At 33.8% G+C, this 27,486-nt stretch overlaps 1 protein-coding gene and 1 long non-coding RNA gene across 3 annotated transcripts; one reads left to right on the top strand and one right to left on the bottom strand.

Moving 5' to 3' along the window:
- On the bottom strand, positions 1-26,480 carry Tmem106b (transmembrane protein 106B). Of its 2 annotated transcripts, XM_076834074.2 has the most exons (8): positions 26,285-26,478; positions 23,781-24,002; positions 19,939-20,002; positions 13,509-13,668; positions 7,451-7,591; positions 7,140-7,189; positions 6,390-6,443; positions 1-5,465 (listed from the first exon to the last, which is right to left on the bottom strand). In XM_076834074.2, exons 2-8 carry the CDS (start codon positions 23,998-24,000, stop codon positions 5,327-5,329), a joined length of 828 nt encoding a protein of 275 aa, XP_076690189.1. In that variant the 5' UTR covers positions 24,001-24,002; positions 26,285-26,478; the 3' UTR covers positions 1-5,326. The 2 variants fall into 2 exon arrangements, with proteins under 2 accessions (XP_076690189.1, XP_076690190.1); XM_076834075.2 differs by lacking the exon at positions 7,451-7,591 and having other exon boundaries at positions 26,285-26,480.
- On the top strand, positions 26,452-27,486 carry LOC143380853 (uncharacterized). Its single transcript, XR_013088730.1, has 2 exons — positions 26,452-26,581; positions 27,236-27,486. It is a non-coding gene; the product is annotated as an uncharacterized LOC143380853 (long non-coding RNA).

Genomic DNA, 27,486 nt, shown 5'->3' with positions numbered 1-27,486 from the left:
TTTGACTGATACAAATTTTATTTTTCATGCTAAAATTTTTTATAAATTTCATTTTGTCATACACAATTACAAGAGTGACAGTTACAACTGAATTAAAAAAATAGGATTTGGGGGCATTTCTATTCATTTGCTATTATCAATAAGCATGTTTTATTACATGAATAGCAGTAATAGTTATAATTATAGAATTACTTGATTAGTAAATTTAATAAATGTGCTATTATGGAGGTCACTACATAATATAAACAAAGTATAAATGCCAAATATATTTCACAATGAGAACTGAGGGTTAAAGTCTAATAATACCATCATTGCAATACCTGACCAAGTGGGTCATGTGAATGAGCAAGCATTCCAAGTCACTGTCCAAAATCTTTTTTAGTTCAGTTCTAGAAGAAAATGTAACATAAAATACAAAGACATGGCTTGCTGTTATCTTACATCTAAAACCAGCCATTACATAATGAAATTTTGGATCTTTTGCAACTTGGTATTTGTTCCACCTCACACAACAATTAGAAGATAAATAGCACTTGTAGTACTTAGAATCACCCAACCATAGCTGATACAGTATCTCCCAGACTTCTAGTTTCTAAAATTCTGGGGGAAGTGGGACACTTTGAATTGTAATAGTCTACATGGTAGTAATATTACCTTTGCGCCATTGGCCCAATACTAATTCTTTTTTTTTAGTATACAAAATATGCTGAAAACATTTCTCTTAAACACATTTCAATTAATGTAATTAAATAGAAGGCAACAACTTCCTTCTAGAACAGTTAGATTTAGCTATGAAAAATTTGCCATATATTAGGTAAATTAACTCATGAAATATTTTTAGAGTTAAATACAGACCTTACTATGTTCTTCAATTTAGAATCTATGCTAAACGTGTGTAAAAAGAACTATAGACATAATTGTACCAGCAGTTCAAAAAATGGAAACTACCATTTTTATCCCTATGGTGACTTTATTTCAGTTGATTTTTATCCAAATTAAGGATAAATTTCAAGAAGCCACTGTGAAGTTTGTTTTCTTAACAAGCACAAAAATACACAAATGTTCATTCTAATCAGAGGTTTCAGATGACAACTGAAAGTTTTTACTTTGATATAAGTACATCTGGAATACAGGAGTTAAATTTTGATCCAAGCACATCACAAACATATGTTGTTTTAATGTGACAATAAAATTTTTAAAGAAATATTTAACAGTCTTTTTATCCCACCATTTTGAGCACATATTTTTTTTTCTTAAAAATAAAATGGTTTACAATAAACATCTCATTTAAAATCTGATTTTACAAAAAAGCGAGAGAAATAAAACTAATTACTTTTAGATGCACTTGAGCCAAGTAGTTGTTGCTTCTAGTTACTGTGAGCTAGAAATCATTACCTGGTGACATTATGGTAAGTAACCTTTTGGTTATAATCTAGTAACTTGATGTTCAATGCATATTGCTTATCAAAGAAGACTGGTATATATTGGAAAATTTAGAAACTTACATCATTTATAAAGTACCTAACTGAAGCGATTTTCTTAAATAAGAAAAATTATTATATAAAGAACTGTTTTTTCTAACTACTTTGAAAAACAAAGAAAATGGGGGAGAGTTAGATGCATGGCCTTCAATGAAATATCCATAATTATATTGCCATAATAAGGCTAAGAACCACAAAAGATTCATTAGGCCAAAGTTTCAAGTCTCCTAATACGTTACTTACATTACGTTTGATAGTTACTTCCTACCTATTTTTTATATTGCACTGTTATTTCCAAACTATACACCAGAGGATCTGAGGTGAGTTATATTTTGTTTTTGTGAAATTTTTTAGAGAAAATAATGACCCCATTTGCTTAAGCAAACAAAAACCTACACACAAATAAAACTACAGTCATTTAAATGTTATATACCACAGTAAAGATGGTCATTTAACAATTTTAAGAAATTTATCTGGTATCTAATATTTTCATACTGTTCTTATTTCAAATGTCAAATGCAATAATCACCATTATTTATAAATAATTTATGATACCATGTCAGTTTTATCTTTATTGGAATGATCAAGGAGCATTAAATCTTAATGAAAAAATTAAGCTGTAGAATATTCTCTAAATATCCTCATTTAAAATATTTCAGGGAACAACTTAAAGCCACCATAATCTTATTTCATCAGTACTATTTTGATTGTCACTATTAACCAAGTGAACTTTTCTCTTAATTTCTCATCCCACTAACCTGAGTAAGTAGAGCTTTCCAATGAACATTTTAAATGATAGGGCATAGAGGTGAGACACAGAATAACCAGGTACAGCCCCAATTAAATTATGTACTAAATATGTGATCTCATAGTAAGTCCCTCAATATGTCCATGCTGCTCTTACTTCTAGGTGAGGATCCTATCATCTTCCTTTGGAAGATGATCTAAGAAAAACTACAAAAGAGGGCTAAAAGTAGCAAATGTGTAATATACATAATATTGACACATAAAGGCTTTTTACAGTGTTGGATTTTGTGAGAATAACCTAACTATTAAATTGTAACTTAAGTTATTCCTGAAAACATTAGAAACATGTTGTAATATCATTATCATGTCCCTGGGTAAGGTTTGAGAGCAATTATAAAAATATATTAATACCTATCCTATTCTAGTGTGTAAGAAACCACACAGGTCACTGACCTAAGAAAAACTAAAAGTTTCATTCATTATTTCCAGATTGATGTTTTTTATGGCTATATTTTTGCCTCTCCTGTAATTTTATTAATTTACAGCCTGTTTTGTTCTAGGCTTATTCTTATAGTTACTCAACTCTCTCTGAACATAGTCATAGTGACTTCATTTTTGTCTTCTACTAGTCTTTTTGCTTTTTTTAAATTCTAGGGTTTGTTTTTTTTCCCGATTCAACCTCCATTGAAACTAGATACAACAAAGAGTTTTCACTTTAAATAGTAAAGAAAAGACATTAAAAATTAAATCGTACAAAATGTTCTTCCACTTTCTTGCTTCTTCAGGGGATACTATGCGTGTACTCTAAGAAGGATAAGAGTCATAAACCATCAGAAAAATCTGTTTAATTTACACTCTGTAATCTTCCAAAGTTAAAACATGTAGAGCAGAAAAATCAGAAATGATTATCATATGAGGCATATATAAAGAATGACTCTGAAGAAATGAATGGTGACACTGATGTAAAGGGAACACAAGAGCAGGGTGGAACAAACAGAAGTAATAAAAGTTCTGCAAGATTATTTTTTTTTCCCACATGGAGGGCCAAGGAATACTATATCTCTAATTTACTAGCTAAATGTGAAGCTGGTCAGGGATGGAGAAACAGATTTAGAAACCGTCCTACAGATACTGGCAATTTTTGAAGTCACAAGATTAGAATGTTTGATGCAAAAGGGGCCCTACATCATTCATAGAAATAAATTATGTCAAAATGAGAGAATGTGGAAAAGTAAAAGGAGAATAATTTAAAAACATACAAACAGAATCAATATCAGAGAACTATGTGGTTTCTAGGAAAATGGGAGAAAACACAGCAGAAGAAAAATGAAAGTAAAGACTGGGTTTGACTAGAAAGTCTGAATAAATTTAAACGGGCGATCTGGGTTTAAAGTAAGAATGGCCCAGTTAACAATGGATTAAAAAAAGAATAAGTGGTAGAAAGAAAGAAAGAAAAGAAAGAAAGATGAATGAAAGAAAAGAGAAAAGAAAAGAAAAGAAATATTCTACCCACTTAAAATGTCTACTCAAGAAAACTTGGAGTAAATGATCTGATAGCTAAGGGGAGACCTGAGTGTGTTTAAAGGTCAGAATTAAACAATTAAAGTTTATATTTTATACTTGAAAGAACAGGCTGTTTCAAACCTGCCAGGCACTTGGGGATGGGGGAAGGGAAACCTGATTTCTGTCACTAGGGAACAGAAAAAAAATCAACTTCTACCCATTTACATTTTTTGGCATCATACTCAGCTCTATGCTTAGTGGTATGTATTTAAAAGTTCCTTAGAACCTGGAAAGTTAAAAGGCTAAAAGACCAAATGGAAAATGGTGCTGGAAATACAAAACAGCATAATGAACATACCAATAATTTATTCGTAAACACAATTTTAAATAAAACTAAAACCAAAAGCATATAACTTTAGAAATGGAATCGCTAGAAGGCATCATATCCAGGTGATGTGCAAAATGATTAGATTTTTAAAACCATAATATAGGTTTTATTTTTATATAGCCATGGTTATTTAATGGCAAAATTTATTGAATAATTTCTATCAAAGAAATAATTTTCATGTCTACAACATTCATAAAATTGGCAACTGGGTACCTATTAGTTGTGAAAAGTGTCTGCAACATTTTTTTTAGTATGGAAAGTAACATTAAAAAAGTGAAGCATCAAAATAGTTTATTTCAAATCTGTTTTATGCCAGATCTAACATATAATTGGTATCTATTCACACTGTATAGGTTTCTGAATTTCATTTCCTATTTTCTTTATTTTTATGATCAACTTGCTTAAATTTTGAATCTGTACCACTTCATTTGATGTTTATTAAACCTGATAAAAAGCCATGCATAGTTTATTTACAATATTGTACATTAAAGGTCTATGTTTAAAGATCACAGGAAAATTTCACAAAACTATAACTAATAAGGGAAGACAGATGAAACACTTCAGAAGTTTTTAATAATTTTAGGTGCAGAATTTTGCAAAGACTATTTTGGTTGGTAAGTATTAGGCAATCACTAGTTTGAAATACGACAAAATCATGCAAATGAGTAGAATTTCAACAAATTAAAAGCTAAAAATATTTAGCTAAAAACCAAAATACTGTGTAGTTGAAATACTACCATGTAGTAATGGGAATTTATAAAATAGGAAAAAATGATTATTTTTAAAAGTTTTCCATGAATAATAGGCTTTCAGTAATTTTCTATAAAAACATTCAGAACATAAGTTTCTCAAATTATGTTTATCACCAAAGTCATGTTGTCAGTAAAGGTATGAATTGGAGCTATGACTTTTAAATAATTATTAAGTATAGTTTAGAAGTCTCAGTTTTTCCCTTTGTGTCAGGGTATAAGAAACCGAATCAGTAAATTCATATTCAAGTAACAGATCCTGGTACAAATATATCATTAACACAGAATGGAGAGATGCAATAATTTCAAGTCCACATACTTTTAACCAAACTCTTAAAATAGAAGTGTAAACTTTAGGTTTGTTCAACTTAAGATCTCCTATTAGGAAATACCTCCTTCTTGAGAGTTTGGAAAATATTTGAGTATACTGTCTTCTCTAGTTTCACTTCCTTCAGTTTTTACTGTTGTGGCTGAAGAACATTTAGATATTCAGATTGCCCCAGCTGGTAAGTGGTATTCCTTCCACAGTCGACATATTGGTACCTCTCCTGGGATATCTGTTCAGAGTGGCCAAAGTATGTCGTTGTAACGGTAACTCTAAAAATGAAATAAACAGGGAGAAATGTTCAATAGTTTTATGAAAAGGTTTTCTACAGTAAGACCATTTTACACATAAATATCTTTTCCAGGGAGATATTATTTGATTAATGATGATGTTATAAACATGGTCGTCTTATTAGAGAATATGTCCCCCATGGACACACAAAAAGAGCTATCTAAGCAGCTGTATGCAAATAATTACATATAATGAATATTTTAAAAATAGTTATCTTTAAGTTTAATAATATATAGTTCCCTCATTATAAGAAACATGTTAATCAAATATCAATTAATAGCCAAAATAGCAAACTTATAGCCAATAATATTTATTGGCTTAGATAACATCCATTTTCTAAAGTAATAACATTACTTCTCCTTGTTGCTGTTTGAGATCATTTATCAAGGTACCAAGGAATTGGATGTTGAGCTTCATTCTCCCTGTTCCAAACCCTGCCATTTTTCTGAGCTCCTTTTTTTGGGGGTGGCGGGGAGGGAGTACTAGAGATTGAACTCAGGGGCACTTGACCACTCCAGCCCTATTTTGCATTTTATTTAGAGACAGGGTCTCACTGAGTGCTTAGTGCCTCACTTTTGCTGAAGCATCAAATAGTTTATTTGAACTTGCAATCCTCCTGCCTCAGCCTCCTAAGCCTTTGGGATTACAGGCATGTGCCACCGCACCCAGCTGAGCTCTTATAATACAGATTCACTATTCTATTTGGTAGCCATGTGATCCTTCATTATTTCTCAGAACAACCATATCCTAATTTGTTAAGTGTGCTAATATTTAATTATATATCATTTTTGTAAAGACTTAAAACTCTATTGAGATGGCATTTGTAAAGATGTTGTTTATAATATAAGCTAATGGTATAAATCTAAAATTTTTATAAAAAATCTTTTACAAGAAAATATACTTACTGCATCATGAGTACTATGTTATGCACTTTGATGGATATAAGTGTGCAGAAATCACTGTAAAAGAAATTAAAAAGTGAATACATATATTAGTACATTACAAATTTAAAATTTTTCTGTGTTAAAGCTAACAGAGATATTATTAAGAATACTATTTAAGAAGTATAATTTGATTGAACATTTTCTATGTTCTAAATAATGACTGGCATATTCATGACTTTTTATTCTAAATATATTTATGCATTCATCACTGAATTTATACAGTTGTTCTAATGTGTGCTACAATTACTTTTACATTTTGCTTACCTTTTAACATTTTAATAACCAGTTTGCTAGTTACCCAGAAATTATATGTCAAAAGATGATGAAATTTATAATTAATTATTTTTATTTAAGAAAACTTATTAATCATTTATACCCAATTTAAAAGCTTTAGAACTTCAAATCAATATTTTTAATCTTACTATACTAACACATTAATATGACACTATGTTTTTCATAACATAATGACTAAAAGTATAAAGTGATATATATAATCCCATAATATGATACTAAAAAATAAAAAAAATAAATTTCATGTATATAGGTATATATACATAAATGTTATTTATGTTCAGACAGGAAGATGAAAAAAATGATATGAGAGGCCAGAAGAAATATTGCAAAATGTCATATTAACAGATAAGGGTATAGAAATTTTAAAAGAAAAAGTATATATAGATTTAATAATAAATTATAAAAATCAAAACTTACTACATATAACTCATTTCTTCTGCTATAATAGTAGGTACTGTATAATCAATCTGAAAGACAAAATAAATAAAAGGGTAAAGAATCAACAGAGATTTGGATCCAAACATAAAAACTTCAAATATATGTCAAAAGTACAATGAATTAGAAATCTTCCTTCTGAAGAACTTGATTCTAAGATTTTTATCTTAAACATGTAACACATTATGAAATCAAGTTTTTGAAGAAATCTGTGGCCTCCCTTCCCACATAATATGATAGACAAGGCTGAAACTGGTATAACTCATTCCAAGTATTTCATAAGTGAGGCTTACTTGTTTCATATCAAGTGGACCAATATTGGTTATGTTGTTTAAGCGTGCCTTTCCGATAACTGTTTTTGAAAACTGTACTTGAGCAGTGATGTTTTCAACTTCAACAGAATAATAGTTATTATTCGTTATATTTAATGTGTTCTGCAAAAGAAAGGAGGCAGAAATTGTACATTTATTTGAAAAAACAAATATGCATTCAAAATTAACAAGGTAAATAACTTCAGCTGTGGCTATGTTTCATTTATCGAAAGGGAGAATAGTATCACCAAAAAATGTCAAAGAACATTAAATGAACTGATTATTTGGCTTTATGCATGAGTATTTATGCCTATAATAAAAATTTTAAAAAACAGCCTCAGAAAATATGTAGTATAGGAATGTGGAACAATGAATGCAAGAAAATGTATTTGTGGTCTTAGCAAAATTCAACAAAAATAATTTAAAAATTTCATCCACATTTTTACTAACTTTCATACATGTTTCCACCAACTATATTAGTATTTCGGATTCTATTAAATATAAGATGGCCACTTAGAATGTTAAACAGTATTGAAATAAATTTTTTTGTTTAAAGGAAATTGGTATGTTAACTTCACATGCTAATGGGCATTTATACCAGTTCACCATGAAGACGTAGGTTAGATTCAAGCATGGTTGTACACAAATGTGGTTGCATTATTCCTGTACTTATATGACAGCTGGGGTTAGTTTCCTCATTTCTAGTTCACAACGATAATTTCAAATTACTTTAGAAATTAGCCAATGAAAATAAAAAAAATATTAAGCCAAGAAATAACAGATAGTAAGTAAGACATTCAAACCAGGAATAGGAAAAGATCCCATAAACAATATCAATAGACATGAAATAATAAATATAGAAGAAATATTTATAAGGCAAATAGCAATAGTTATCATCTATTATATACAAGAAGCCCTTAAAATTTGGATGGAAAAAAAAAGACAAAGGTCAAATTGAAAATAAAAACCAAAAATGTCATACAAAGAGATGCATAAACATATCAAAAAGGACAGATCTAAAATTTTCAAATTCATTTATAGTCAGGAAAAAGTTGATTTAAGTAAAAACAGAATATTACTTTATATTCATCAGGCTAGTAAAATTTGTAGAAAGTGATGAAGTCTATTCCTCTTAGGGATATGGTCAAAGATTTCTTTTTACATTACTGGTAAATATTAAATGTGAAGTGTTACAGCCTTTTTGATAAATAATCTAGCAATAAACAAAATTTATGTAAATCTTATGTAGTCATCACAATGAATGGATTAAATCTAAACCAGATCAAAAGTTATTTCCACAATGTATTAACAAGTGAGAAAACCAAGGTGTATAAAAATGTGGAAAAATATTATGTTTTAAAACAATTTAATCGGGATGGGGATGTGGCTCAAGCGGTAGCGCGCTCGCCTGGCATGCGTGCGGCCCGGGTTCGATCCTCAGCACCACATACAAACAAAGATGTTGTGTCCGCCAGAAAAACTAAAAAATAAATATTAAAAAATTCTCTCTCTCTCTCTCTCTCTGCCTCTCTCCCTCTCTCTGCCTCTCTCCCTCTTTCTTAAAAAACAAAACAAAACAATTTAATCTAAACATGTAAATCTGTATGTATATTAATATCAATCTGGAGAAAGAAATGAAAGCTATAATATGGGATAAGTGGACAGAAATCAGTCTTAGTAAAAAAAAGAGTTAAAAAAGAATGTACTAGAGATTAGCAACCAATAATCATATTTATATTTTCATTAAATTATTATATTTATAATCATAATGGAAATTTTTTAAGATTCCATAACATGGCAGATATAGGTTTTGTTATTTATTAAGTTGTTAGTATTCATGTCAATTTCACTTCTGGACAATAGGAAAGGGGTGGTTAATTTGAGGTCAATGGATCTCCTGAAGCAGACTAAGAAATGGGATTGAAGAGAACATTAGAACCCTCTCTATATGCAAAATAATGTTGGTTTATGTGTTTTTTTGTTACAAGTGTCCATAATTGACATTAGAATACTAAAGGAAAAAATGATGCAAAACAAGTTGAAAACAAAAATACTAGGAGACTTAGAAAAAGATATATGGAGTGTTAGAAAACACAACGATAAATGTTGAAAAAAAAACCAACAAAATAATAGGATGAACGAAAATTTGGCACTACAGGGAAGATATTTTTCAATCTTCTTTATTTTTTTTGCAGTCTCTGGTGATAGAACTCTAGGGTACTCTGCTTCTGAGCTATACACCCAATACTTTATTTTCAGACAGAGTCTTGATATGTTGCTGAGGCTGTTTATGAACTTGAGATCCTTCTGCCTCAGCCTCCCAAGTTGTTGGAATTGCAGACCTATGCAACAGTGCTTGGCTACAGAGCAGTTTTTTTTGTGCTGAAAGCAGTAAGGATTGATTTAATTTCTAAGTCAAATGGGTGAACAATCATCAGCTTTAAAATAAAAATAACTTAATCAGAGGTCTTAAACTATCTATGATCTTGAATTGACAAATTTACTTTCAGTAGTTTATTCTAAAGAAACAACCTGAAATAGAAACAAAGTTTAAGCACAAAGATGTTTTCTGAATAAATATTTGTAATAATAAAACTCACATAAAGGACTACATGTGACAATTTAATATGGAAAAATGTGGTGTGTTCTGTTAAAATGTGCATGTGTATGCATGTGTGTATGTGTCCTTTATATATGAATATATAAGAGAATGACAACAACTGTTAATATAATGAATATGTAATATGTGAATGTATATATGCACTGTCAGAAAATATACAGATATGTTATAGCTAACTATGTTACAGTAGGAGTAAAAACCTTTATATGTCATAGGAATTTACAATGTCTAATAATAACAATTACATAGTTTCATAAGCATAAAGACAGTAAGTGTGACTATGATATTATGACATATATTTTTTGTTTTTTACCCACTCTTCCTGGCATAGCCCTTGTTATTTCCTAAATGCTAGAACAACATGGGTAAAGTACTTGTCTTTTTATCCTTGCTCCCTGAAGCAGCTGTGAAACAGCTTCACAGCAATAAAGGTGAAAGAGTCTTTTGTTACAATGCCAGGACACATCAGGCCTCAGAAGGCACAATCTCTTTCTTGACCTTCCCTTGCCCACCTTTCACAGGCTCCTTCTTTTCCCCATGGCAGAATGTAGAAAGTGGAATTTTCTTTCCTAATGTTAGTCACAGAAACTAAAATCATTCTCTAATCTTCCCCTGCCTCTATGTCTTGGAGATGGCCATTAGGAAATTCTCTGATTCACCTTGTCTGAGAGATCATAAGACCCTAACTTCAGAAGGGGTCTGCACCATCCCTAGGATAAATGGGTGCTGCTCAGAGAGGCCAAGCAGAATTTGAACACACAGGTCTTGTTGGGTTTCCTCATTCAGTTCATATCCATTTTGTCCAATCAAAACTGTCCATCTTTAATCACGCATATGTAATGAACCCTCCAATAAGAGACCAAAATAGGGCTCAAGGCATTACTGATATAAGAACACATGGAAGCTTATAGGAAGGTGAAATGAACTCATCCTGTACAAAGGGTGGTGCACTCCTACTCCCCAGAGTCAGAGTCCTGCTCACTGGAACCTCCAAGACTCCTATATATCTCTTTATCTGGCTGGTTAGTTACATGCTTTAAAATATCCTCTGTAGTCAACCAGTGATTATATGTATATTGTTTCCCCGAGTTCTATGAGCTGCTCTAGCTATTAAATCTGACCCAAACAGAGGGTTGTGGGAACCCCAAATTAACAGCAATTGACATATGAAGTGGGGAGCAGCCTGGTGGGACTAAACCTTCAACTAGTGAGATATGATGCTACCTCCAGGTGGAGTCTGTATCCTCTGGTATCCTCTGCAGCACTGTTATAGTTTGTATATGAGGTATCCTCATAAAACTCATATGTGAGACAATGTGAGAGAGTTCAGAGGGGAAATGATTAGGTTTTGAGAGCCTCAATCTAATCAGCAAATTAATCCCTGACAGGATTGACCAAGTGGTAACTGGAGGCATGTGGGGTGTGGCTGGAGGAGGTGGGTACTGGGGGTGACTTTGGGTATATATTTCTGTCTGGTGAGTGGAGTCTTTTTCTCTGCTTCCTATTCATCATGTAAGCTACTTGTCTCTGCCACACTCTTCATCCATGATGTCCTGCCTCACCTTACACCCCAAGGAATGGAGCCAGCCTCTCATGGACTGATACCTCTGAAACCATAAGCCTCTAAATAAACCTTTCCTCATCTACATTTGTTCTGCCCAGGTTTTTCAGTCACAGCAGTAAAAAAGTTGATTAAAACAAGCACTGACTGCCTACTTGGTGCTGGGGAGAAGCCCCAAATATCATGGGACCATAGAAGTAATCTATATTGTTTATGTATAGTAAGAGAAGCTGCTTTTTTTCTATTTCCTCATTAACTAAAGGAAGAAAAAAGTAGTATATATATCATTACTTACATTTCTATTTATTTTTTAAAAAGGTAATATAATTCTGCTTTTCAAAATATTGTTATGGAACCTATTGGCCTCTTATCTTAGTGCCTGCTAGTAAAGCCTAATTTCATCTAAATAGTGCTCTTCTTATTAAATGTTCAATTTTTCTTAATTGAATTATGAGGCAGTATCCCTAATGTGTGAATTCCTACATGATTATTTAAACTAAAATATCATGTTCTTATTCAAATACATTGAAATTTTTTTAAGTCACTTTTTTATTATTTATTATTATTTATTTGCAGTATTTAATACCAGAGCAGACTTTTGAAACAGGCCAAAAAAATCTGGGTACTTTTTTAAACAGTGTACAAAAAGAAAAATATCTTCCTTATACAAAAGGGCTATTAAAATGGGAAAATGATAAACAATAATTTCCCACCCATATATAATTCTTTATAATTTAATTAGCCTTGTTATGTTTTATTCACATACATATTTTTCCCAAAGATATAGTTTGTTTTTAAGCCCTCAGATTATCAACTTTTGATATTAAGCAATGAGGATAAATGGATCCATGGGAGTTCTTTTTTTTTTTTTTCCCCTGTAATTAGGGAGCAATACCATTTTAACATGCTATTCCCCTTTACTCTCTATCCCTCCAAAACTTTCTCCTCCCAAGTACCACAACAGTCATTTGCCACAACATTAACTACTTGTTTTTACAAGGAAAATCAACCAATTCCACTGTCACAACCAAGCAGATTACTGCCACACTGACACACCTTGGGCCTGAAGATATAAATGACTATGAAAGACATGACTAATATATACATTCCCTTCTAATGACAGGGATAGCAATCTATGCTCTTTTTATTTTAGTTATTTATTTTAAGATAATTATTTTACACTGAAGCATTATAGTTATACATAAAAATGAGATCAAGTTATATGCATGTACAAATATGGCATAAGGAATCCTGGCTCCTTTTAAACAAATATTAATGTGTAAAAAACAGACGACCCAATCTGATTTCTTTATTTTGGGAATGGGAGGCTAAAAGTTTCTTTTGAAAGTACTGTACTGGGAAACACAGAGGACATTTTCACATATACCAACATATGACAGAGAAATCAAAGAGCTATATGTATCTGTACTTTAAACACAATAAAGATATGATCTACTAAAATAATGAGAATCATATTTCCCAAAATGCAAGGGAGTGGAAATGGTACATTTATTACATCTACTGAATCAACTATGTTAATACCTTGCTTCGATCTATTTGGAATCAAATGTTGAAAAGTAAATTATTTGTAAGACTGTTTTTTTTTCTTTGTCAGAAATTGTTCAATTTATTGTACCCTCCAAAAAAAATCTCCAAATGTCAAATAATTCTGTATACACAGAATTGCCAGTATTGGGCATTTTCAGCAGAATCAGACATGATAGAGAAGGGTCAATATAGCACAAATAAAAAGTAAATCAGCCTGTGTCACATTTAACAAATATTATCTCAATACTAAAGGTGCTGCTTAACAAGATAAAAAATGAAGTAAAATATTTTTAATACAAATTTGTACTTACTGTGATATTTAAATATATTGTTCGCTTTTGAACATCATAACTGACATATGCTGATTTTACGCCAATGTATTTCACGTCGATAGAGCGAGGGAAAAGGAAAAACACAGCCAATCCAGAAAGGAGCAGACAGACAAACACAGATGCCATCACATACAGCTTTCTGAAAAGCAAAGGGGAATATTTAAATGTATGAGAATCAAAAATTATATAACATAATGTTTGGAAAGAGATTTTCAACTTGAATTTTTCTTCCATATATCACACTGGGCAAGAAAACATGTATACTTTTACCATATTCTCATACCCTAAAACTATTGGAGTGAGTTGCTCTGAGTCTAAAATGTTCTCCTCAGAAGATGAATTTACCCTTTTGGAGAATGGTATTTAAGGCTTACAATAGACCATTTACTAAAGTGATTCCCTAACATGCTTCATATTAGAATCAAGCTTAGGAGCTTTATAGAAATAGAGATTTCAAGATTTCCTTCTCACTACACTGAAGCAGAGTTTTCACATAGGAGTTTCACAATCTTAAGATCCCCTAAAGTCACAGCTCATCAGATGGGCCTATGAAGTTCTTAAAAATAAATACATAACGATTTGTCCCATTAATCTCACTGAATATGATCAGTCTTCTGAGTTTCCTCATACCAAAATATTCATAAACTTAGTTTAAAAAATATTGCTTACACTAGTCTAATTGGCTTTGAAGATGTTGTTACACTGTTTTTTGAAATGAATTAAAAAGATAATATTAAGCAGTATAAGACAAGGGCAAGGGAAAAAAACACAACCCACCCCCCCACCCCCCCCCCCGCAAAAAAAAAAAAAAAGGCTAAAACACCTGCCTTTGCTATCCTCCTAACGCCCTAGAAATGTCTCTTTCCAATCTCCACACAAGAAAATTTCCTTTTTTTCTTCAAGGTTATCCTCTTAACTAGAGATCCAAATTTACTGATTTCTTCAATATAGAGTCCTCTACTGAAAGTCCCTTGTTATTCATCTTAAGTCTCTTATTTCATCTTCTTTATATTCTAGTCATAACAAAAAAATTCATTTTATCTTTTCTTCCACTTTCTCCTCCCCCAAAACGTTCTATGCCTTGATGAAGTTAATATTTGTGTACCTCAAAAGAGCCTCCTGAGGATGTATTCTTTTTTTTCAGTATTTTAAGTTGCTTACAGTAAAAAAAAAAAAAAAAAGCGCAAAATGGTTTATTAAAAAAAAATAAAACAAGTAAATAAAAATTTGCCACTTACTGTTAAATCTATGCTAATATACTGAGCAAACAAAATAATTATCACTCATTTGTTTTGGACTTTCTCAATCTGAGTGGGGCAGTGATCACTATTGGATTACTAATAAGTACTTTGAATACATGTTTATAGTACCTATAATACACCCAAATACCTAAAAGAAATATAAAAAGAGTTTAAAATCAACATGATGAAAAAAAATCTGAACCTCAATGGATTTTCTATACAATACTGTTTTATTTTTAATTACTTGTGGGCAGATGAGTCCACCAGAATCAATTTAGTGCTTAGGGCCTATAAGTAAGCCTTAGTTGTGAATATATGAACCAGTGTTCTAAATTACTTTGCATATTCAGTTTAAACCATAGCAAATATTGAACCTGATGGGACAATAAAATAACATTCCATGCAATATTTTATTCCAAATTGAAAATGTGGCTATTTCATGACAATGTATATAGATCTTTATTATAAAATTAATCAGTACTATTTTTCCTTATGATCCTAGAGAAAGCAAGAAAATCCTGGTAGTTACATAGTGTTAATGAAGTTGTGTGGTATATGTGGCATCAAGTTAGAATTTAATTACCTCCATTCCCTACCTGCACTATTTAAAGTAATTTACTCTTTTACTTTAAAATCTATAGGTTTTGAGGATTAAATAATATAGCTAAAGTATATAGCCAGAATAATAAATAATTTCATAACTACCTCAAACATAACTTCAACTCATATGTAAATAAAGACCCAAAGTTGTTTCTAAAATAATATTATTTTAATACAAGTTGAGAAACAACTTTCTGGCCTTTCTGGTGTGAGCTCTGCAGATTATTTTCTCTGCTTCTACAGAGTGGTCTTCCCCAGGTTCAGGGACTTTCTGACATACTACACTGATGAAAACTGAGCAGCAAGTTAAGAGCAGTCTCTGCAGCTCTCCACCCTCTGCTGCTCTGCCCTGCTTGCTCCAGTGATCTTGCTTCCAGGACTCACATAGCACCAGCTTCTTGCACCAGGAAGACTGCTACACTCTGCCTGGAACCTCTTTCCAGACAATTAGTACAATTATAGGGCTTATCACATTTGTTTTCTTTTTTCTAGGGATGACTGTCCTGTGCTGTCTGATGTCAACTGTGAAAGTATTATTTCATGTATTTATCCAGTTTTTTAGTTATTTCAGGTAGGAGGATAAATCTAGTCTGTTATTCCATCTTCTTCAGAAGTGGAAAGCCAGTTTATTTGATTGTATCTTTTTGCTTTTATGCTGAAAATCTTGTTCCTTAATGGCATTTACATACTTACTTATTTGCTTTATGTATAATAATTTCAAAATTATATCAATAGTACTCCTAACAATGCAACTATTGAATACATTTTAACATTTGTTGTGGTTCCCTTAGATATTTACAATGTATCATTAAAAAGTAACATTCAAAATACAATAATTTCACTGTGCCCTACCTGGCTGCCTATAAACCCAGTGGCTCAGAAGGCTGAGGCAGGAGGATCACCAGTTCAAAGACAGCCTCAGCAATGGTGAGGCGCTAAGCAACTCAGTGGGACCCTGTCTCTAAATAAAATACAAAATAGGGCTGGGGATGTGGCCCAGTGGTTCAGTGCCCCTGAATTCAATCCTGGGTACTCCCTCCCCCAAGAAATACAATGATTTCAAGTTATGTGTTTTAACTTTAATGTACAATATATAGATACAAACATATACTATATATATATGCAAATAATAGATAACTATAAATATGTATGCATACATGTTATATACATATGTACATAATTCCAAAGGTCAAACAACAACACACACACACACACACACACACAGATTTTACTTGCTTACCTGCTCATTCTTCAAAGTGAATAGATAAACCAATTTTATCATTTTTCATTTATCAATGTATATGTTTTTTTTTTCCCAAGAAAACAATTTATTAAAGACAATGTTCAGCTGGGTTGTAGCCCCTGTCTGCAATGCCAACTACTTGGCCCAGGTCAGAGGATGTCCAGTGCAGGAAGCCACCTTCCCAAGCAGATCTCAGCAATGGCTAAGCCTCTGGCAGTTTTCCACATGCCCAGTCCCCCCTGGGGCCCTTTGGAAAGGAGGAATCAAAGGCACAGGGAACCCAGACAACACTGAAAAGTCTGTAAATCTCTGAATTCCCTCTGTAGCTGAGGGTTAGGTTTGGACATTTCCCCAATTGGAACATGAATGTCAAACCCACTGGCCACTAGAAATTAGGCATATTGAAATTAGGCTAGAGTTAGGGGTACCCAGTAATAATGCCTCTAGGGGAAACCACATTCCCATTTCACCCTGCGTGTCCTCTTTAGTGGGCTTCCTAGTAGTTTAATAGGGTCCATGAGACCAGGGTTCTCTAGCCCCCACTGGCGACTCAATATGCTAGTCTTATCTTCATGTGAACAATTAGCTGAGGCCAGGGTGGGCAGTGCTCAAGCCTGTAATCCCCAGAGGACTGCAGCAACAGTAGGCGAGTCTGGACAATTTAGCCAGACTGTCTCCAAGGGCTGGGATGTGTCTCAGTGATTAAGACCACTGGGTTCAATTGCAGGAACCAAAGAAGGAAGAATTAGCTTACTCTGGGGGCATGAAGTCTTACTGAGGGCTGGACATTGGTGCAGAAGTCACAGACATCCAGAAGTGTGGCTGTGCAAGTCAAAAGGCACACTGGCTCCCTGAGGACTTCTCAGACAGCAAATGTATATGTGTTTTCAAATAAAAATTTGTTCTGGATTTTACACAGTTCTCCCTTTTTTCCATTCTAATACTGTGTAAATGTAGTATAATTTATTAGTTCTCTATTATTGGCTACTTTTGTTTTTTCTATTATACATTGGCATATTGAACAATTTGTGCAAATGCCATATACTATATCTGACAACTATCCATAGAATAAATTTTTCCAGGAGCCCAAGAGTAAATGCATAAGTAATTTTGCTAGATAATGCCAAATTCCCATTCACTAGAAGGGATGAGTATATGTGTTTTCCCTTAGTGTTGCCAACAAAATATGTTGACAAAATTTTGTACTTTTGCCAATCTGATACAAATAGTGTCTCAGTGTAGTTTTAGTTTGCATTTCTTTTATGAATAAGATTGAACATTTTTTTTTAATTTAAAGGTCATCTGCATTTCTTTTTTTGTAAAATAGCTGTTCATAGCTTCTGTTCTTTTTTTCTTTTGGTAATTGGCCCTTTTCTTCTCAAATTTTAAAACTCTGTGGAGGAAGGATATTGGCCCTGTGTCTAATATGATTTGCAGACATTACTTCCTAGTTTGCCATTTGTGTTTTAAATTTAATTAACATTTTGTTTTCAACCTGTAAAAGTTTATCTACACTGTTTAAAATTTATTTATCTTTCTTTAATCACTTCTGGATTCTAAATCATAGTTGGAAAAATATTCCCACTCTCAGGTTATAAATGCTTTAACCCAAATCGTTTACATCCTCATATGTCACATACATTTTATAATAAAGGGTCAGATTGACTGTTGGTAAAATTCTTGGTTCATTTTATTTCCATAATTACTAAATGTGCTATGCTTCAGCTTATTTATTCAAAACACTGTCATCAAGAAGTAATGTGTCAATTTGGTTGTACCCTTAAAGAATTAATTGATCATTTTGCCTGAATGTTAAAAGAGATTTTTGCCCCTTTTTTTAATCTTTAAAATCTAAAAACTTTATTAGTTTGAGTTATTTTTAGGATGGTGGCATGTCTTTTTAATATGTAGGGTCATGTCTTCTTTTGCTTTGGAATGTTTTCCTGAATTAAACCTTTAGCTATTTGTTCAGTTGTATTTCTTTGATTTTCTTCTTTGTAGGAGCTCTAATGACATGCATGTTCAATATTCTTTATATTCTATGTAATTTTTTTCTCAAATCTTTCTCATTAATTTGTCTATATGCTTTCATTTACCCCTGTTTATTCTCAATTTCCCTTACTTCACTATTTAGAATATCTTTTTGCACTTTTGTTCTTCTAGTTTTGGGGGAGGAAACATATTTTTCTAATTATTTTAAAGGGTCTATATGGTTCACATTCACCTACTGTTTAGTTATCACATTTGTGAGCTTTTTAATTTCTGACTTAGACAGTTCTGTCATTTAGCTTCTATATTTTCCTTAATTTTTATAGTACATTTTATATTAAGTTCTCATCTTTTTCACAAGCTTTTACTACCTGTTAGCAATTTGGGGGGTTACATCCCTGTTGTTCAAATTTAAATAAGAAAATTTTTTGCAGTTGTAAAAGAATGTTCCATGTAGGGAGATGGAGATGGGACAGGGTTCTAGGTTCACTGCTCAAGGGCTCATCTCCATTAAACAGATGGCTTCCATGCATATTCACCTCCATAGATCTGAGACTCACTCCCTAGTATTTGAAACCTTTCTCTTATCTTTTAGTTCCTGCCCAGCATGAGTGGATCCCAACCCCAACATGTGTATGTGTGTGTGTGTGTGTGTGTGTGTGTGTGTGTGTGTGTGTTTTTCCTCCCTTCTCCTTAGAATGTATGTCTTTCCTTTCATAAGAGTTTCTGTTGAGGTTGTCTAAGGTTTTGGAGGACTGAGGATGGTCTAGTACCTTATGATTTTCTCAAGCCCTCTATGGCATTTTTGAACTCTCTCCAAATTAGAGCATGTACAGTGTTCCCATTTTAACAAGTTATTTTTGAAAGTATTCTGAGTCGGGTTCTTTTCTTTGGGGGGCAAGTATCAAGTATTTACTCTGTACATCAGGATTCTTAGAATCTCCCTTTCATTTCCTTTTACAACTGCCACATAGCTACTAAGCATGTTTGGTTCCTTGTCATCACCATAGTTTGAATACTCATTTTTATTTGTAGTTGATAGGAACACCTTATTACCCATTTTTGGATAAAAAGGATGTGTGTGTGTTTCCTACTATTATTCTAAATCTGTTAACAAGAGACTTGAGAATATGGAGATACCATGCTGCTTTTCAGACCTTGCCCAGACAGGAATCCTTTTGTATTCAATGACATGAAGCATATGATGGAATAACTTTACAAATGATAACATCTTTCCTCTTAGTAGTCTTAGAGTAATTACTTATACATAATTTGAAAATAAAAAGATAAAAAAAACAAAAATAGAAAGTATTGACATTTTCTCACAAGCACTTACGTTCTTCTTGGCCTTAATCTCTGATCACTGTACGGAATCAATGCCACCAACTGGTTTTCTTGCCCTTAAAGTAAAAGCAGATTTAGAGATTTATTAACATGATTAAATAAAAATAATGATACTCCATTATAATCTGATTTGGAAAGACCAGAATACCATTTGGCTCTCATCTCATTTCTTAGTCAACAGCTCTCCAAATTTTCAAAAAAGTATACAGCGAAAGTGTACCATGCTTTTTCACGTTAGATGTTTAGCTAATAAAAATATATAATAATGAAGGCTCTGTTACTCTTTTATCCACTGAAAAAAATCTAAAAAGTCCTAGCTTTCAAATGATCAGAATTTACCAGGCCTTCCCTCAACTCCACTGTTTCCCATTAAGACTCTGATTTGGTGACACAGTATAGTGATAAAGCCACAGCAGTGTTTATGGTAGTGTAATTCATAATAGCCAAGTTATGAAACCAGCATTGGTGCCCTCCAATAGATGAATGGATTAAGAAAATGTGATTATATATATACATATAATATATATATAATTTCATTCTTCTTTATGGCATTTATCAATGGATGGAAATGGAGAACATCAAACTAAGTGAAATAAGCCAGACTCAGAAGTCGAGGGTTGAATGTTGTCTCTCTCACATGCAGAATCTAGAACAAAGTAAGGGGGAAAAAGATGAGAGATCAGATACCATAAGTATAGAAGGAAGACCAGTGGAAGACAGAGACTTCGGGGAAAGGAGGAGAGTTGAGAAAAAGGAGAAGTAGAATGAATTTGACAAAATTATACTATGTGCACATATAAATATGCACAGCAAAAGCCATCTTTATGTATATTTATAAAGCAACAATTAAACATAAATACATAACTAAAAAGAAGCAAGACCAGTAGAGTACAGAAAGAGTAAAGGGAAGAGGAGGCAACAGGGACTAATTGGGAACAAATTAAATTTCATACATGTATATTTATGTCAAAATGAACCCAACGATTAAAATCATATATTAGGGAAATACAGTCACAGGCTTGAGAATAAAAAGAAAAGAAATGAGAGAAATATAGTATGATTCTTAGTATCTCAAGCTTTAAGAGGTCACTGGTCTCATTACTAAGAGGTCACTGGTCTCATTACTAATCACTTGAGATTAGTAATGAGACCAGTGACTTCTTAAAGCTTGAGACTTAGAATATATCCATTTTTATTTTATTTTCAAGTGGAATAGTATAAGAACCTCTAAAGCAAAAGAGGTTTCAGGAAAGACAGATAGCAACATGTTTTTCTGCTGTCATTCAGATAACCAAATCAGAGTCTTTGTGTGTGGTATGTGTGTATGTATGTATGTGTGTGTGTGTGTGTGTGTGTACTTTTATTAATTAATAATTAATTCACACCCTCAATACAACTTTTTAAAAGCACAATTTCATAATTTTAACTTTAGTCAAATCTTTAATATTTTCTCTCTCATCGCTATTCTTGATTCATGATATGTAAATAGAACAGAACTATCACAAGCCTCTATTACCATATTGATAAGAATTCTGAGATGCCCTAAATTAAGTCACAGGCCAGAGAATGAAGAGAAAATAAATAAGAGAAGTTCACATTAATTCACAGAACCAAGCTAAATCAACAACAAAAACCTTTCTACATTCCTTTCCTTATGGTGAAGATTATCTATCAAGGCCACATTTCATTCTGCTTTAGGAACTATCCAACCATAAAGAAGTAAAAATTTCTCTTTTTAGATTATCATCCTATCCCAGGATTTTGCCTGCTTTGTGTTGTCCTGTCCTCAAATCTACAGCTAATATAGATTCAACAAAAATAATTTTATGTCTCTTCTCCCAAAATTTTATTATAAAACACCTTGGCCCTAGAGGTCCAGTATACTTTTTTTTTTTTTTTGACTGCTATCTATCCACGCTGCTGGTGGCTTGGGGAATTTGTCCTGGAACAGGTCCTTTTACTTTTGGGAGAATCTATAACTGCTCAATAAACCCTTTATTTCAGAGACCTCTTGCCTTAAAATTTTGATTTAGCAATATCTACCCACTACTTGTTTCTATGTCCAAACACAACTTTCTCTTTTATTACTAAGAATAAGCTTCCTATATTCTCCTATAAAAGCAGCCTCTACACTTCTGCACTAGATTCTCATCACTTTTATTTACTTAGGAACACTGCTCCAATACTTCTATCATCTTTTGCATTGCCAGTATTTTCTCTATGGGTCACTTTCATCTGCATACAAACATCCACTATTCATCTATCTTTAAAAAACAATTCAACTCCTAACTTCATAACCCTCTCGAGCTATTACTTCCCTATTCTACTTTTCTATAGAGCAAAACTTCTCAAAAATAAACAAATTTTCTCTCCACATAACTTTTCCTACATGCTCTTGATTCCACTCTAAACATATTACATATGCTTTTACAAACTGCTCTTTTAAAGCTCCCTAGGGGCCTCCATATCAGTAATCTAATGGTCAGTTCTCAGTCCTATATAACTTGATGACTTGATGACATTAACAGTTGTCCACTCTTTTGTCCTTGGTCCACTTTATTCACTTATCTTTCAGGACACCACAGACACACAACTCCTCCCATTATAGATGCTCTTTCCTGGTGTACTTTGACAAAATCTTTCTCAGGTTACTGATCTCAAAATGCTGCAATGTCCCAGGTTTCATTGCTAGGATCGTTTCCTTTTTCTATCCACACTGATGAAGGCTCGTTCTTTCACTTGAATTCTAGATCCTTGTAAAAACTGCTTATTAAAAGTACTTACTTTGATGTCAAATAGGCATCTGCAAGCACATATGTCCAAAACTGATCTCCTAATCCATGTTCTGACAAATATACACAACTCTTCTTTTCTCTGCTATAATAAACTGCTACTCCATTCTCTCTGTTGCTCAGATGAAAAAATTTAGAGCCATGCTTGATGACTTTCCAAACTATAGCTGAGCTGCCAAAATTGGTCACATCTCAGAAACATAACTAGATTGCTCAAACAGCATCCCCCCATCTTTTGTGCATTAATTTCTTCACATACAAGTTCTTTTATTCTCAACTAGCTATTATTCCCACAAAGATAAAACCATTGTATTCACTGGCCAATGCAAATGTAAACTATTTCACCTCTAACTCAAGACATTTCTCAGACATTATGGTATAACTTCTACTGTTAATCTGTCTTTCTTTCAGTGTCTCTCCAGGGTCACATGTCTACTTACCACACAGAGAACAAAAACAGCCCAAGGTGCCTTTATTATTTTTACTTATTCCACAGCAACTAAAATAGTCTACAATGAGCACATTTCCCTCTGACTTTGCCTATGGTACACCACAAACTGAATTTTTTCCCCTATTTCGCTCAACTTCATATACCTTGAAATTCCCTTTAAGAAATAGCTAACTAGGACATGGGCAACTTACTACTATTCTTTAGTAGTAAGTAATGAAATTACAAATGTTGGATCACCAAATTACTTAAATTGTTTCCAATAAGCCGATGTTGCAAGGCAATTACAATATGACCTCTAAAGATGGCAAACAGCACTATAAACTTTTCAGTGAAATGACAATGTATATTGCTATAATAGAAAGCAGGAAAGAAAAACTACTGGACCAGTGAAATCATTTTCATGAGTGTTTTAGGAACCTTCATATATATATATTTTTTTCGCTGTGTCCTTTTGACTGGATAACTGATAAGCAGTTTTAACTTTAATTTTGAAGCTTTTAAAATTGAGTTGCTTAGACCCAGAGGTTCTATAATATTCAAGCAAATGCCTAAAATCACTCTTTAAAGGAAAAATAATATAACAACACATACCCCTAGGAATTCTTCCTGTTCCTTGACAAGTGGGACAAGTGACACTATCTCTTCCTGTAAATTCCACATATGGAAACTGAGAGACATCTCCATTTCTTCCATCTTCATTATGGACTTCATTATTAACCAGTCCATTTCTCATGTTTTCAGTGGATGTGATTCCATCATAAGAATCTTCTTTACTTGTATGCAAAGGCAAATGAGAAAGAGACTTTCCCATGTCTAATGAAAAAGAAAAATCTTACAGTAAACCTCAGGGGGGGGGAAAGTACACTTAAACTCTATGAGATATTTATGTTAATCTAATTACTTCAGAAGAAACTTGAAGAGAAAGTTCAAACTACTTTTCATATTAGAATTAAACCCAATCAAAATAATGTCTGAAACAAGGAAAACATTTACTAGAGTCCAAAAGAGTTCTTCATGCTACTGGGGAAAGAACACAGGACCTTGGGCAAGCTAGGCAAGCACTCTACTACTTAGCCATATTCCCCAGCCCTCAGAAATGTAGGAAAAAAAATCTACACCTTCTTAAATAAAGCAAAGACACATCCTACCTTTTCTTAGAATAAAGCAAGACACATTCTACCTTTAAACCAGTTGGCACTAAAGGCAAAAGCTGCTTTAGAGAAATGAAACTAGTTATTATAGGTATCACTAGGTAATTTCAAAGTAGTACTTTTTACTCATTTAAAATTCACACTACTGAGAAATCTTCGCTTCCATTGTTAGATTTCTTATTGAGAATACTCCAAAAAACTAAAAAATTCCAAATCATAGATATTCTTCTTTCGTTCAACACTTGGCAGTTAATATTATAAATTTAAAATTCTAAAATACTAAATATAACTTACCAATACAAAAATCAAAATTGAGAACATTAACTTCAAAATTTTAGGATAACAGTATCAAAATAACATGGAAAAAATAAAATATGAATTCAAAAGCCAAATAAAAATAAATAATTATTAGGACCTCTCCAAAAAACGTCTGCAGTGACATTGCAGTTAAGCTTATACAATTTCAAGGCTAACAAGAATTTTGAAAGTCACCTAATACAACCTGATGATATTTTGAGAAAAAATAAAATAAAAGGGGAAAGCAAACTTGAAAAATAACACAATTCCACTCTTACTAAATTTGATCAAGTACAGATTATTATAGACATTCATACATATATTTCTTTTAAAAATTCTCATTTATTTGAATAAGGAAAACTGACACTATTTCAAATTACCCCATAGTATGAAAAAAATTTGCTTTTAAAATTGGTATACCACATATTTGTTGAAGTTACTCATAATGCAAGGAGCAGAATGAAGAAATCATACAAGTTGAACACAAGCTTAAAATTGTAGAAAATGGAATAAAAATATTTTTTCATCATTAAAAAAATATGTACACACTGTCCACATAAGTTCCAAAACATAAATGACTCATGTTTCCTTAAAAACAAACAAACAAAAAAAGTATTAATCTGGCTCACTGACATTAAGTGAGGGCCAAAGCACTTGCCAGCCACAGGTGGTTCAGGGGTGAATGCTAATCATCACTGTCCTCACCCACTGTGACCTTGGAGTCTTGGAACTACCAGAACTGGGATCAGTCTCAGAAACAAGCTTTCAGGTGCACCCTTTCTGGGCTGTCAACACACCACGGGTGGAAGGTGCACCCTATTGGAAAGCCTTAGGGGAAATGACTCAGAGGACAAGCCAAGTGGCTTTTGGTCCTGGCCTGTTTTCTATTCTAATGTAACCACCACCTTGATTGATTCTGCTTTAGGCAGGTGTTTGGACAATCGCCAGACTTTGCCAGGTATTAAGAATCCCTGCCTTGCCTGCTACATTTTCTTCACAACATTGACAAATTTAACCACTTTATTCTTGGAGACCTATTGGCTTCATAAAGAATGCTAGACCCTTTTCTCCCTTCCTCCTGCTCAATATTTTTATCGCAGTCTCTTGCTGAAAAAACCAACATGGTTCTCAGGTTCTGTTTTGCGAGAGGGGGGAAAGAGGAATACAATACTCCAATTTAAATAGATCGTGATCTTTCTGTGCATAAATTGGTTATAGTTCCGAAAGGGCACGAAAACGAAGAAAATCAGCACCTTTCAAAAAGCTCCATACACAAAACCCAGGACATAGGCTACTCTGTAAAGGTTAAACGTAAGATCCAGGCAAGTGTGCAAGAAAAGAAAACCGTTTCAAGAACAGAAAAACCCAGGGCCACCTGGCCGTTCGAGGGGTGGGGGCCTGGACTCAAATCTCAAGCGCCAGGAGTGGACAAAGCCGGGAGCTCCCTGGCAGGAGGCTGAGTGCGGGTAAGAGGAGGTGACAACACCTTCATCACTAGCCCAGCGCGGCGCCGCGACATCCGGCGGGCCCTGCTTCCCCGCAGCCTCCCCTCCTCCACCTCCTTGACAGGCCCGGCTCTCCGCGAGGCGCGCAGCTGGGCCCCGCAAAGGAAGGGGGTCTGGGCGCTGCGCGTCCGGGGTCGCTCACCGGCACGCGGGGCGCTGCGCAGTTCCGGGCTGCTCCGGGCCGGATAGGCCCGAGGACAGGGTCACGGAGTCCGCAGTCCCAGTTGCTGGGGGTTGGAGCGAACGGCCTAGAGCGTCCGGCAGCAGCCGAGATGGGCGGGGGAGGGGCGGGACAGCGAAGGCCTCCGCTGAGCCGGGAGCTGCGGCAACCTGCTCCTGCGCCTGCGCAGAGCGCGCCCGGAGGGGCGGGGGTGCTCCAGGAACGCGCCTGACAGTGGCGTCCTTTCCCGGCCGACCTGGAGCCCGGAAGCGCGCTGCCGTGAGTGTGGGCTTGCAGACTTTTGGTGCAAGTCTAAGAAACCTAGACTTAATGAAGTTTGTCCGCTCTGTTTTTGTGTGACTTAAGAATAAGTCGCTCTTCGTTTACCCGCTCTCAGATCATTTCCTTTTGCAAGGGGGAAAAATATCCACCGTTTGATTCAGTTTTCAGCTTAGCAGCCTCCTTTCCCAGGCTCTGGCAGTGGTCTCTAAGATTAGGAAAAGCTGGTTAGCAGTTTTAACATACACCTCTGGCAGCTAAGAAGTTCCATATATTGAAACTTCAAGCAAAAAACAGTTCCTTGGTTTTTGCCTGGTCTTGGTTTTGCTTAAGCTGCCTTCCCTTCCACCGCCTTAACTAGGTGGTGAGTTACCCCAGTTTGAGATTCCAGCTCCAATCCAGTCACTTATGAACTCATCCTTGAGAGCTGGGTCTAGTCTCGCCAGCGTCTCCAAGCCTAGTTTATCTGATTTTAAAAAGAAGAATAACCATACAAAGTTGTTTTGAAGGTTAAGGTAATGGTAGTGAATTTCAAAGCAGGCTAGACCACATGTGGAGAGTTTGACATTAGAGAATGTACCTATTGTTATGGTCACAAATGAATCCTAACCCAGCAATGAAGTCGAATTTTTTTTTTTTTCTCTGTTCTGACAGGATCAGTGTTTGACCAATGGTATATGAAGATAAGTAAGAAGCCAAAATGATATACAGTTTAATGTTCAAAATTATTATACCCACGTATGAGATAATGAGCCATCTCATACAGTGTTGGTGAAAAGATAAACTCTTGCAAGTTTTCTGCCAGTCCAGCGATTTGTATCAAGTCTACTACAAATGTTCACATCCTTTAGCCCAGCAATTACTCTTCTTGGAATTTATCCTAAACCTAATGAAAACTCTGAAAA

This window comes from Callospermophilus lateralis, chromosome 1, assembly GCF_048772815.1.
Source record: "Callospermophilus lateralis isolate mCalLat2 chromosome 1, mCalLat2.hap1, whole genome shotgun sequence".
In the NCBI taxonomy this organism is placed as follows: domain Eukaryota; kingdom Metazoa; phylum Chordata; class Mammalia; order Rodentia; family Sciuridae; genus Callospermophilus; species Callospermophilus lateralis.
Note: the sequence above shows the minus strand (reverse complement) of the source record. Positions and strands in the feature narration are given on the sequence as shown.